The sequence below is a fragment of the Crassostrea angulata genome, chromosome 2 (genome assembly GCF_025612915.1).
Source record: "Crassostrea angulata isolate pt1a10 chromosome 2, ASM2561291v2, whole genome shotgun sequence".
Classification (NCBI taxonomy): domain Eukaryota; kingdom Metazoa; phylum Mollusca; class Bivalvia; order Ostreida; family Ostreidae; genus Magallana; species Magallana angulata.
This window is the reverse complement of record NC_069112.1, coordinates 74,669,462-74,683,841: the sequence shown is the minus strand read 5'-3', so window position 1 is coordinate 74,683,841 and position 14,380 is coordinate 74,669,462. Positions and strand designations below refer to the sequence as shown.

The 14,380-nt window shown below is 30.9% G+C and overlaps 1 protein-coding gene across 1 annotated transcript; it reads right to left on the bottom strand.

The window, feature by feature from the left end:
- Positions 1–489: 489 nt before the first annotated feature.
- Positions 490–14,068, bottom strand: LOC128174854 (deoxynucleoside triphosphate triphosphohydrolase SAMHD1-like). Its single transcript, XM_052840286.1, has 14 exons — positions 14,056–14,068; positions 13,245–13,425; positions 12,136–12,251; positions 11,523–11,587; positions 9,069–9,218; positions 8,116–8,163; positions 7,119–7,283; positions 6,926–7,017; positions 4,156–4,212; positions 3,760–3,937; positions 3,106–3,192; positions 2,721–2,825; positions 2,509–2,640; positions 490–2,110 (listed from the first exon to the last, which is right to left on the bottom strand). Exons 1-14 carry the CDS (start codon positions 14,066–14,068, stop codon positions 2,039–2,041), a joined length of 1,461 nt encoding a protein of 486 aa, XP_052696246.1. The 3' UTR covers positions 490–2,038.
- Between the last annotated feature and the right edge of the window lie 312 nt (positions 14,069–14,380).

Below are 14,380 nucleotides of genomic sequence, written 5' to 3'. Positions count from 1 at the left end.
TATACATATGTACGTGTATAATGTCTAAGTTTGAATGTCAAACTGAAGCTTCTCCGACTCAACAAGTTTAAGATAAAGGGGCATTCAAACCTAAAAGTTGAGGTTAACACTTCATAATTGTTCATTTCGAGAAGCAAGTGTGATATTTATACTGCCTCAGGTGGGATGTCAACTTGAGGTTACTCAGACTTTACAATTTTATATTAAAAGGAGAAACAAACAAAAGTTATAATGTTGTCAATCTTTTTGTAGATTTCGTAAGGTTTGATTTTGATACATTTAAATACCTCTGCAGGTGGGACGTCAGAGAAAGAGTCAAGAAATTACGGTATCTAAATTAGGAGAAAAATTCAAAAATTAAAGGTAATCCTCCTAAGTTGTTGTAAATGATATACATGCATAGTAATTTTGTCCTTTTCGTATTCATTTTATTAATAATTATGATTAATTCTAATTCCAAAAGAAAATGTTAACACATTGTTTCTTTTTTTCATTTTTATTCAAAGGAACTTAAATATATATTATACATTGTGAATTTTTAACATCTACAGAAAAATTAGGCAGTCACCAGGGATAAATCCAAGACTATAAATTTCTTTCAAAATACATGTCCTTAGAATATCTCACATACGTCTACAATAAAATTTTAATAAGATCTAGATTAAGAACATATGTTATGGTCTCTAAAGTATATCACAACATATTAGTTTCCAGTTTAGTGGTACCTTTTAGTGCTAATAGAGCGAAAAATACATTATTACCATAAATCAGATTACAGGAGGGTAAACCTAGTTATATGGTTATATTCAATAATGTTGTTAATGTTAGAAATTCAAACCTGGCCAGATCTTACTCGACGTATCATGATTTTATAAAACTAGCATTTACACTCTGTGATGATGCTTCCGGACAAGTTTCAGTTATGGTTTTTTTTTTTTGTTTTTTTTTTTGCAAAATTGATTTGAATAATATTTGTTTTTTTTTAAATACAAACAAACAAAATTTTAATGAATGCAAAATATATATACTTTAAAGAGGTCTGGGCATTTCATTTTGACAAACTTAAATCACCTTTACAAAAGGGTGCTTTGAGCCAAGTTGAATAAAGATATCTAAATGGTCTTGAAGAAAAAAAACGTAACACAACTGTAAAACGTTTGCGGACGAGAGGACGTACAGTTAGATTGACGTCATACAAACATTGATTTAAAAATCTTTGTAGAGCTCTCAGCTTAAGGGATCTGTAAACCACAGTGTGTGTCGTCAATTTCATTCCCGTCGATATTTGATAAAAAGAAATCAAAGTAGGCACATTGTAAAAGAAATATTTGAAGAGGTCTTATCAGGTCAGTAATGCCAGTAATAGGGTGAACAACTTATTTTGCCTAATGCATTATATTTTAGTACACAAACATGCACGCTTCAATTTAAGCATGTAGAAGCAACACGAAATATCATACAAAGTATTCCGTATTGGTTAGAGAGAGACTACGATTTGATAATCCTTTTGTTAAATATACTGTTTAGAGCCACTTTAGAACAAAACCTTCAACAGCCAGCAGGAACTAATCTTTCATTATTTTGTTAACTGATCCACCCGTTACTTTATATGAATAGGGTAATTTGATAAGGAAAATGTAAAACATCAGTTCAAATTTTAGAGTTGAATTTTTGATCATGGCTATGGTTTTATGCAATCACTTTCATTGGAAGATATGTGGACATCCGCACTTATAAGATACAAGAATCGACAACATTACACATTACGTTTAAAAAATGACAAGATTGGTATTGCTATTCAGTGGCAACATGAAATGAAATAAATGAATAAAACAAACAAGAATGCCTCCGAGTAATATAGTAAAATACCAACAGCATTAGTTATTAGTTTACAACTTACAAAGATCATTACTTTTGGCATACACGCAATTTCCAACGAGTGATTGTGTTTACAAAGTGAGCGATTCACTAATTTCACGTTCGAGTCCATACTAGCAAAGTATGAATCCCATTGGCTTGATCTTCGATTTGGTGTTCATTAATTAGTAGATGTACCGCCGGCTTGGTTTTTTTTGACAGGGGTCGTCGCAATTATCTGACTACCAATGACCTGAAATATGTTCAACATCATGTAACAAAATAATCATTACCAAGTTATCTAAACAATTATCTGTAAAACTTAACATTCTTAGGACAATTTAATAATCAAACTAATTATATACGATTATTTCCCATTTTGGATATTCCGATTTTTTTTTCTATGTAGAGCGTCTAAAAACAATTTTGATTTAAGCATAAACATTTAACAAAACACACCAAATACATGTATGACTGTACCAAGTATTTCATTTCGCTCTGTTTTACCATTTTTACCAAATGTAAGGATCTAATTTGTTTACATTTGATACAATGTGAGAAAAATATTAAATGAATGATAATATTTTTTATAAATGCTCTCAGACTTTTGGGTGGAAGGTTTACATAGAAATGACTTTGAATGACCCTTACCGCAGTGCAATTCTTTTCGTTGCACCAGTCTGTTAGGGCCTGTTCGGCCTCTTTTAGGCTTTTCTTGTCATCCCTTTTACAAAAAAATCGAATTCGTTGTTCCGCAAACTTTTCGGGTAGCAGATCAGATACCTAAATGTTGCAATGTACAGGGTATAGTTACAGCTTATTAAAAGTAGTAACCGATTGTGAAGGAATTTTAAGGATCATACCTCATCCTTTTTAACTTCAATTGCCACATTAGGATTTTCTTTTGTGTAAAAGCGGACAAAATCGATTGGGTTTTTGTCTTTCATGCCGTAATTCAAATTTACAACCTGCAAAAAGTTCAGTCTAGTTAAATGAAAAAATATAAACGCATTGACCATTTTTTTTCCAGTAGAATTTTTAAAATAATATTATCAAATATTATATTGCATACGATTTTTGAAGTTACACGAAGAAAACAGACTGACTCATGCTTATTTATCAATGATTTGTACATTTGAATTCTTTTTTTATTTTAAATCATATAAAACAAGTATGGCTGGCTCTATGTAGGCGAAATACTAATCAAATTGTGGTAATTTGTATCAATGATGTGTGTACTATATTTACATCAATGACAATATCGTTCTCGTGTAAACCACTTCCTATTTTCTTCAGTTTCAAACAATATTCTTCTTTGAGTGTTGTTTTATCAATCTATAAAAAAAAAAATATTTGAAACCTACTTTCAGACATAATCATAAATTACATAATACATTTTAGCTTACAACGATTTCTACTTACAAAAAAATACCAAAGACATTAATCAATGTTTTTGAAATTGTCCATTATATTAATATCAAATCATTTAATTTTTTTCCCTAACACCTTTATCATAAAAACGCAAAAAAAAACCCAATTCGGATTTTTTAATGTTATTAACTGATATATGAACTAATTTATTGGACAAACATTACTCCATAGAATTTGACACATATTTAAAAAAATATGTAGAGTAGTCAGGATTTCGACTTATTCTATTGATATACTGTGGTTTCACCAATATTCAATGAATACCAATTTTCGTGGATTTCGTTGTTGAGTTGATCAATGAAATTTAATGTTCATTGAAGTGCAATCGCTAATAACATTTTGTATTGATAGGGTCATTGGCCACGAATTAAGGTTTCCTTGAAACTGCGATGTTCACTTTATCTACGTAATTTGATACCCTTGAATATTATTGAAACAACAGTATTTATGTTCTATTCATATTTGTATGACCTCTTTACGGATGTGTCCGACACACTTGTACAGCTTTCTTTCCTTAACTTTCTTTAATATATCCCTTGACTCCTTCAGATTGTCATCCGTTGAACAGATTATTCGATCAACGATGGAATCTGTCAGTTTTTCATAGGCCGCCATGTCGTCTAAAGTCTCAGATATTCCTAACATCTTTCTTTGAAATGATTATGTACACTTTGGTTATTTCAACAGCTACATGATAATAAGAAAAACCAAACAAGTAAAAGACAATATTTTCGTTTTACAATTCACTCCGGCTGATTGATGACCAAACTGACAAAAAGAAAATGAAATCAAATAATTCAAATTAAAGTTATGACAAAAACGGAACATTGATATGACTTTATTTATGAATTCTTGATAAGATATTACCCCTCTTTCCCAGGAGTCAAAATGTGTTTATTGGCTTTTTCCATTGCCTCAGATATCCTAAATGAAAAAAAAAAATAAACACAATTCAAAAAATAAATAAAAAATATTGGTATTATTTTACAATTTCTACAAACTATTTACTATTATATGTTTAACATGCATGCACACAACACATCACCCTAGCTGTCTTATGCTCACTGTCAAGTGTAAATTCTACGTATCAGTGGGGAATATGCACACTATCTCTGGATCTTTTTTTGGGGAACATTTAAAGCTAATAATTCTAAAATTTGACTCGTCATAAAACTTGATTGACGCTAATGAGGAAATATTTATAAATGACAACACACACAACATTAAGTCTATCACAATGCTACAAAATTATCCCTTAACGTGTTTTTTAATATGGCATTAAAAAACACGTTAAGGGATAATTTGTTGTTTTAAATGGTGAATGATATATTTTTTAACAATGAAAAAGGTCATTAATCATTAAAGGAAAACAGTTTAAATTCTTCCTTCAACATTGAATCTTGGCATGTTTACATATGTAGTATTCTTAATGGAACACGCTCAAAAAATTTGAAAGATCTTAAATTGAATAAATTAAATATTTTTCTAATACATTGGTCAATATTAACGTTAAAAAGTACGCATAGATCGAACTAAATCATTCAATTTTTTTCTGCATGCTAACATTCGATGATATGTTTTACGGTGCGACCGTTGGGGCGAGCACAGCATGTGATCAAACAATGAATTATAATAAATCAATAAAATATAATTTACAACGTGAAATTTGAAGGTAAAAAAATAAAACATACCTATTTTTCAGTAAATTTTTACTATTCATAGTTAATAAGATTTGTTATAATTTATTTATTTATTATGTTTAATCTCAGACACAATGTTGTTAGATAATAAAAGTTTTAATATATAAATATTCATTGCACTGTATCTCCTCTTTTAAAGTGATTGTAACGTCAGTTCATTCCCCCTTTTTTTGCAGTCCCAGTAGACATTTTTTCTTAAACTTTACATATAAAACTTGACTCATCATAGAGCTCCCCCCATGCTAAAAAAATATTTCATTTTTGTCAATTTATACAAAGAACATCGACTTACCATGGATTTGCCCCCTCCACTTTTAAAAAAATAAAAATGTTTAATTTTTTTTTAAATTTACGCTTAAAAATATTTGCTTATCATGTTAAAAGAACATGGTGTTGCCTGAAATAAATGGAAGTGAAAATAAAGAAACCATTGAACTGCTAAAGAGCTGAAGGATTAGAATTTTCATTATTTTTTTTTCTTTTTGCTTGCAAAGATTTTTTTGATAAGGCTGCCATCCACCCACCCACCCCCTTTTAAAAAAGGCGCTGCTACGTATACGTTTCAGGAAATTACGGTAATTAAAGTGAATAAAATAAATGTGAGCATTCATCCAAATGAGTGCAATTTACAACTGCTTCCTGTATCTGAAGAAATGTCCTTATTTGTCAGCTGTTCTTTAGCTTAGCCTTTGCAAGATTTTGAGAGGATTTTGGTCATTTCAGCAGATTTACAATATCTTCGGTTAGAGCAATTTCCCCTTATCAGTGCTTATTGTGACGTCAAAGCTGACGTTGGTTAAGTGTCGTCTTACTCTTTAAAACTCCCCTGAGAAATAAAAGTATGCGAAGTATACTGTTTTATTTACATAAAAAGCATAATGCTCTTAAAATTACACATCTTATAAGCTTTTCAAAGGTTTTACTTTGATTCTCGGGAGAACGTGAGGTTGGAACGTGAGGTTGGAAACCATTGGTACTATGAATTATGGGTCAAAATTTACTGACGCCGAAAAAATCTCTCGAATCAATGTGTAAACCTTTGTGACGTCACTCGATTATTTTTGATTGAGAGTGAACTGAGGTGAACTTAAGAGGTAGCATAGCATCGACTGTATGTCGTATACATCGTTATTGTTTTTATATTGTCTTGCTGATTCTCGTGAGAGTGTGAAGTGATAAAAATTGCCACGTTTACAGGGAACTACTGGGACGATTAAAACAATGCATTACTGGTCTGATTTACTGACGCCAAAAAAATCCGTTGAATGAATGTGCAACTAGTCCGATTTTTCTATTCACACACGCCTTGCCGGTAGAGCTCGCTTCGCTCCGGCGCTGTGCGCCGGCGAGCTGCGCTCGCTATCAACACACAGGATTATTCACCCTTTGACTGAGCCAAGACTATTAATACACTTGGGACACATGTTCTAGCTTCGGCGTTTCTATTTTCCTGTTTTATTTCTATTGTTGTTTGTTGACAATGCATATATATGTATATTTGTTGTTACTTTGATTGGAATTGTTACAGTGGCTCTTCCATTAATTTGAACTTACCCTTAGGATAAAACGGAAATTTTGACGTATAAATCACATTTGCAAACAAGGCAATATATAAAACCAAGACCGAGTAATAACAGCAACACAAAATGTACGTCTACCCAAGTGAGGCATATACGGCAAAATAACTTTGAGCTGTTAAGAATTCAACAGTTTATAAAAGGGTTAAAAAGAGGAACGAAGAACATGATTGTTTTACGAGTCATATTAGCTGTTAGAGCAACCACAACTGTGATTTCGATGTTCGCATAAATAGCGATTAAGTTTGCAACATATATTTCTTACTTGAATAGACATGTAAAATTGATTTGACAATTAGAATAGCAGGAAATGAAAGGTTAGGATTATTGATTTATCATAAATTGATTGGTATACTTTACATTATTTCTATGATGTTTCCAACACTGTGCTGGTATGCTCGTCTGTGTAACATGTCCCGAGTATGAAACATCTCATACAGATTCTCTATTTCCTAAAGTAGACGAATACATTAACAAGTTTCTCACAATTATTTTGTTATCTATAGGCATTGTTTCGATTTTTTTCTCTACCAGAAGAGTTCATGAAAATAACCTTATCTCTAAAGCATATTTGCTTTTCACCGTCAACCTCCACCACTCTGGCAAATTTCATGCATCGAGTATGATCAAAGCTGTTCTTGATCCCAAGCATATGGCAATCCCGAGCAAAGTAGTCCCATTTATCCACATCAATTCCATTTCTCTTGTTTGCAACAATCTGTAAAGGGTATCATGGTAAATTAAAAAAAAAAGATTCAAGTCCGCTTATTTGAGCAATGCGACATAAATTTGAAAATTGAGAAGAATGAAGCAAAATATGCATTAGGGCGTTCTTTACTCAGGCATTGAGTTTTCAAATTTGGATTGTTATAAAGTTTTATCTCGTGAGAAAAATGTTTTCTAAACACAAAAAAGGATTTATGAAATGAATTGTTATTGAAAAACCATTAGTTATTTTTACTATACTATAAAATTAGGCTTAAACAAAGTTGGAGTTTTAGTAAAACAGAGGCGATTTGAACAAATTTTTCAGATTTTGTTTTTCCCAGAAATATTTTTGGTAGTACTGTAATATTAAGGATTACGTCTACTCAGGGGAAAAAAATCCACTCAAAGAAACGAAAAACTACTTATTGAACATTGAAGCCCCACAATTGTCGTGCTTTTTTCACTTTCAAATAACCTATTTTTTCTGCTAGTGACAATTAACATCAGTTTTTGAAGCAACGTTTCTCATCGGATCATGCAGACTTCTATGACACAAACTAACGCGCGATGTTTCTAACCTTATCAAACTATGTCTGTTTGGACAATGGTTTATGTAAAATGGAGCCGATCAGAAACTCTTGACTTTTGAAAATGCAATTAGGTATGATTAAAAAAAATCGTTTTGGTTGAAAAAATAACCTACAGTTAAAAATTTGGTTTGTAAATCAAGATATCAATGAAACTGACTATGACTAATATCACTTTTGTAATGGTAAATACACCCCCACCACCACATAAAACGACAAAGAACAAACACAATCATTAAATCTGCTAAGAGTTACCTCATAAAGAAATCTTTTTTCTTGATCCCTTCCTTTGTAAGGCCAGCCCTGAAAGACCCACATACGAACAAATACATCAGTCATATTTTATCATTAGTCTACGACACACACAAAAAACGTTTATGTATGCTTAAAAAATAATCAAAATTGATTGCACCGTAGCCCCCGGTCTTGAAAAAAACGGATAGACGACCTGAGAGCTACAGTGCCGTCAATGTGGATTTTTTTTAATTCCCAATTTTCAAAATTGAGAATAAAAGAGAATAATATATTGCAAGCAGAAACACATGTAGGTAAAAAAAAGAAAAACAATGTTACTGCTGATGATAAAGTTAGAATTAAGAAGACTATGTGATTATAGAAAAAGCAAATATATATTGTAAATCGTATCATTTGCCTGTATTGACATCGTGTCAATATATCCTTAAAGTTTCAGATAAATAGCTGACAAAACGTCATTTAGAATTTCGCTAACAAAACAGAACACAAACAATAAGAAATTTTGCCCAAAAGCCTAATGCGTTAAAAAAAACAATATAACATTTATGGAATTGATTTCTCGCACAAATAAAATCAAATATCATGCGAAACTATAATCATATCATTACGAGACAACGCCATGTTCTAGATGAACAGAAACTATCAAAAGTTATAGGTTAATCATATATATTTTCTTGTGATATTTCTTTTTTATGACAATTAACGTAATTCACATAAAAATACTTATAATTCATTGATGGTCCGATAAGTCTCAAATGTATACAGTTCATGAAAACATAAGCATTTATAAGTTATATAAACAAGTTATCTCCGATTGTTAATAGGATATTTTAAGTAAATTGTACCTGGTCGTATATCAAGTTCGTAATTCTGTACTTATCTCCATTTCCAAAATTTATTAATATATCCATAATATCTTTTAATCATAAATCGTAAAGAATTATTTTATGTACCTGAGTATCATCCTTTGTGAGGCCTTCAATTAGTTCCGTAATGAATTTTTTGTTCCTGTCCAGGTCTTCTTTAAAATTAACGCTAAATTCTGTGTCCAATTTATTTTCTTCTACTAAGTGATCAAACATTTTTACAGACAGAGATTCATGCTGAAATAAAACCGAGAACGGTTTAAACATTTTAAGACTGCGTGTTAATCATTGAACCCCAGAATTACAGCTTGCATGCAGCAGTTCTCAGTAATTTAGGCAATAAGGACTTATCTATTTTAAATTTAAACATGCTAGATCAAAAGTAAATATTACCATTACTTTCCAGTTATACTAATAGTCGTAAAGAAACATTACAGCTCATTTTGCGCAAAATCCATAAAATGATAATTTTCCCATAACCTGAATTTTTTTGCAAAGGACAGAATATGAACTTTAACAAAAGTTACGCTTTATGGAATCTACAAAATTGTCATTGGTCGCTTAAACTTATAATTCTACGGAGACTATACAGTAAATATTGACGGCCCATCCTCTCATTCAAATGTGCATGGTTATCGATTATAAACATTTCGGCATGGCCTTCAGCAAGAGGATAAGAAGACTAATTTTTTCAGATTTGACTTGCGAAATGGTGATAAAACACAAGTGTATATATTGAAAGAAGAACAAAAGGCAAATCTATTTTTGTCATCAATGCATCATTGTAAACATAAACATATTTTAACATCTAGATCCGCCTAATTTTGTTAAATGCTTCATTTGAAGGAAAATTTTAAGATCAATTCCATGTAAGAATCAAAATTCGGTGGCCACGCATAGTCACGGATTTTCTTCATACTTGACAATTTGATAGACTTTGGTGAGTAAAAAAAGCCTAACACCATTTGTTTGTTGCTATGTGGTCCCTTTGCCATGGTAACCGAGGGAAAAGATGTAAAAATGGTACTTTAATGCTGATTTGAGAACATATTGTGAGTAATATGCAGAACTTGGGGTTACCAGGGTAGAATATATCATTTAAAATAGTTGTCATTTTTCAAAAGAAGGAAACAAATTCACGGAGAAACGCATATTTTTAGAGCGTTTTCATGGTTACTAAACAGAAATTTTAAAATATGTTTTCTTCATCTAATTTGAATAAAAAGTGCAAATCTTGGAATTTTTGGTAAACACTATTATGATTGTGCAATTAAAAATTTAAATATGAAAATTAAGAACCGTTGCTATGGTAACAAGATAAAAAAATAAGGAAAATTATAATATTTTTAGGCATCTTTGAATGGTTATTATTCACTTATAAGAAATAAACATATAAAATCAGATGGTGAGAAAAAATAAAGTATGTCCTAAACTTTAATAACACTTGAAAAATTCTGGAATTTTCTAAAATAACTGCCGGTGATATGGACTTTTTAAAAAGTAAGAATTTCTGTATGATTTTTTATGCAACTTAATTTTCCATAGCAACAACACTTCTCAGTTGCATAATAAAGGTTTTTGGGGTGTATAATGAAAATTTATATATATTTTTCACAAGTTCCAACTAAAAAAAATGCAAATAAATTCTAAAATCAGAAATGAAAGCATATCAAAATAATCTTCAATTTCTCAGTTTTTCTTAATTGTTGGCCTTGTTGTCATAGCAACGGATGTCAATTTTCATGTTAAAATATATATTGCATGGTCATTTTTATAGATTAAAAATTTAACAGTTTCCCATTTGGGCTTATTAAAAAACCGCAGAAAACTGATTTCAAAAATTTGAAACGGTTTTCATGGTAACATTTCAAAAGTATTGGTTTCTCCATCAATTTTCTTATATAATTAAATAATTGAAAAAAGGAAAAAGGCTGTTTTATGTCTTTGATAGTTTACATTAGTGGGCAAAACCTTCCAATATGGCTTCAAAGTAAGTAAATTTTGCTATTTTCCCATCTTTAGCCTCGATTACCATGGTAACGGTTACTCCTAGCAACCAACTTTTAGTGTTTTTTTGCGTTTTACACCTAGATTTGTCCATGTATGAAAAATAAGGAAAATTGGTGACAATGCGTGGCCAGACCCTTTTATAAATCATTGATTCTTACATTGAATTGATCTTAAAGTCTTCAGAATAGAGACTTCTATCATTAAAATTTAAAATGCTTGCCTGTGCATAAATCATTTTAACTAGGCTACTTGTTCATTTTTATAGAATTACCTAAAATTTGACCGACCACTTCTGTCGTTTAAAATGATGTTTTGTAAATAAAATTTAAGAAATCGAAACGATATTATATAAGTTCTGAATTTCGGAACATCTTTGACACACACGTTCTAGTTTATTATTTTCAACACCAATTATACTTTTATTTAACTGTATTTAAAAAAAAAACATCAAGAAAAGGAAAACGGGCTGTAGTGTCTCTTTCAAGAATCTGTTAATTTTTGGATACTCGCCCTCCGATATAAGAACATTACCTTTGTTCCGTTGCCGAGACTTGGTAAGAATCTGCGATCAAACATGTGAGAAAATGGTCCATGTCCTAAAGCAACAGGTCAATGGGTAAAATTCAAATTGAAGTTCAATGAAACAATTATTAATCTAACTCTTTTTTATCGTAATGCAATGCATATCCCTGTAACTTGACGGCTATATATAGCTAGTTTTTACCGAGGGTTTTGAAAATTAACACAAAAGAAGCCAAATGGCCAATATAACTTAAACGAACAATATCATTGCCCACAATACCAATTGTTTAAAGTGCAGAATAAAGTCCTTGTTGTAAAACCTCTTTGTCTCCATGACTATGCTTTTGATTTGTTTTTCATTCAGATGTTAATAATTTAAGAATATTTAAAAAAAAGATTAATCATATTTTTAAAATTAGGACCCTGTGACGCTGTAAAATAAGAGTCTTGAAATTTACAATCTATGTTTCCATGTCTACACAAATGGACCATTTCACATCAAAAAAGAACTGCTAAGGAAATTATTGATCAATTATTAAAGTAAGAGACGAGATTAAAAAAAAACCCACAACGATCATGACGTACGGAAACCGATTGCAATAGCTAGACCAAACGTAAATACCCAAGTCGTGACACAGTCCAGCAATCTGTACACACAAAACATCATCGTCAGTGATGTTCAATTCTGGTTGTCCTACTCTCAAGGCGGAGACGAGCTGTCCAGCTAAATGGCAAACGCTGAAAAAAGCGGAAAATAACTTTATATATAATTCATAATTTACCTGTTATGCATTTTTGGTTAGATGCTATGAAAAGATAACCATAAAACATCTAGTATCAATCGGGATAAACTTTGTTTTGATTTATTTGCCTTGAAAGATTGAACCAAAAGAATAGTTATATCAACGTTTTTTTTTGTTTTTTTAAAAATGATTTATTTTTATCATAGCAACATCTATACAGTCTTTGCAGTTCTGTGTTCTTTTTAAATCAGTCCTCCCAAAATGGTCATATTAACAATATCTAATTCTAAACGGACATGGATTATGTCATGTAGTCTGTTCTAAGATAAATTGTTGTAAACAACAAATATTTTAAGTATCCGATCCATAATAGCACCAGATTCGATAAATCTGGTTGCATAACAGATGTGTATGGGGTTAAAATTCTATATATTTGGACATAATTGTCATGTTTAAGTATTATTATGTAAGAGTGAATTGTGTCCTAATTAATGACATTTTCCTTTTCTTGAAGAGTTGTCCCCCTTTGCTTTAATTCTATAAAAAATAATTTTTAAAAAATCTATAAGGTATACAATATATTTTCAATTGTTTTTGTATTTCTATGAACAAAATACACGTTTCCACCAGGGCATTTATTGATATTTCTAGTAATTTTTTTTAAATGTGTTTGTCCCCATAGACCATTATGCAATCTTCATTCATTAATTACTGCTTAGTTAATAATATTCTTGAAATGTTCACGGTAAAACTTGTTCTACTCTAAAATGATCTAAATAAATGTCAAAATATTAAACACATGATGGATATTCAAGGTTTGGAAATTAAGTCCTTATATGAATCAGATACATTAATAATATTGCCATTATACTGATATATTAATATATTAAAATGAGTTCAGATAAAGGTAAACGTTTTGATGAATCTAGCATATTTTAAAAACAGGCAAACCTACCAAACATTTTTCCTAAAAAAATAAGATACAAACCCTATAGAATGTTCAAATCGACTGTGACTTGCAGCAGGATAGACGAAATAGGTTCCTCCAAGTTGTTTAATGGACCTAAGTCTTTGGAATTGAGGAGTGTCGATAATTTTCACACACAAGGGATGAATTTCAATGTGGCCATGAATAGGGTCATTGAATATCTGTAATGTAAATATTAATTCTTTGGTTAGTTTTTACTTAAACAAGAAATCAAAAGGCTATATCGCTCAACCAACTTACACTGTCCATGGATCTTTTAAGCAGCTGGATCAGCTTTATATACTGATATACATTTATCTAAGCCTGCGTTGTTTCAATTGCTGTTAAGCCAACAGTTTAGACTCAAGATGCTTTATTTCAAAATAATATTTCAAGCTTAAGCATTGCAGTTTCTTATATACGAATATTTTGAAAGGGTTTTATCAACACATTTAATTTCTGAATATTGAACCTTTCCTAAGAAAACCAATTACAGGTACGGAAGGGATCATAGTTTAACAATTCAAATTTTAAATTTGTTTCTAGGTATAAATTCAAATATTTCCTAATCAAGTTGGGGTTAAAAGATCACACTTTGAACAATTTAGAATTTACTATATATTAGGATGCTTGCATAATAAATTATCACAAATTGTAGCCTGAAAGTTCTCAAAAAGGTTTTTCACTGGTCTCATAAGTTATAAGATAGTGGGTGTTATTGATAAATCTTAATGGCGATACACAGGATGAATCTCTGCCATTCAGTCAATTGAAAGGTGACTGAAAGGTAACTGAAAAGTGACTGAATGGCATATTTGTGCCATTCACTCACCTTTCCAGACCATTCAGTTATCATTCAGTTGACTGAATGGCAGAGCTTTATCCTGTGTTACATGTGCATCATCAAGTATCATTTAATGTTCACATTGTTTATATCCACTCTTTCTCAACGTGAAACTAAACATGAAATCAGTAGGTAAAATATGGCCTACTGTTATTAAAATTGAACTATGTGCGCAACAAATAATCAGATATACAACTAGATACGATCTCGTTACGAGTAACGAGTAGGTCTTCCGTTCAATTTTTAAACGATAAGATTAAAATATCAATGAAGTTTCAGAACTCCCCCCCCCCTCAACCACTCCCTTTCAGAA

Bases quoted from the DNA above. Each gene is read 5' to 3' on its own strand.
- LOC128174854 (XM_052840286.1), bottom strand. The intron at 11,588-12,135 runs GTATTTACGTTT...CTGTTGCTTTAG, and splicing joins TGGACTGTGTCACGACTTGG to GACATGGACCATTTTCTCAC. The intron at 4,213-6,925 runs GTAAAGTATACC...TTTTTCATTTAG, and splicing joins GGAAACATCATAGAAATAAT to GATATCTGAGGCAATGGAAA.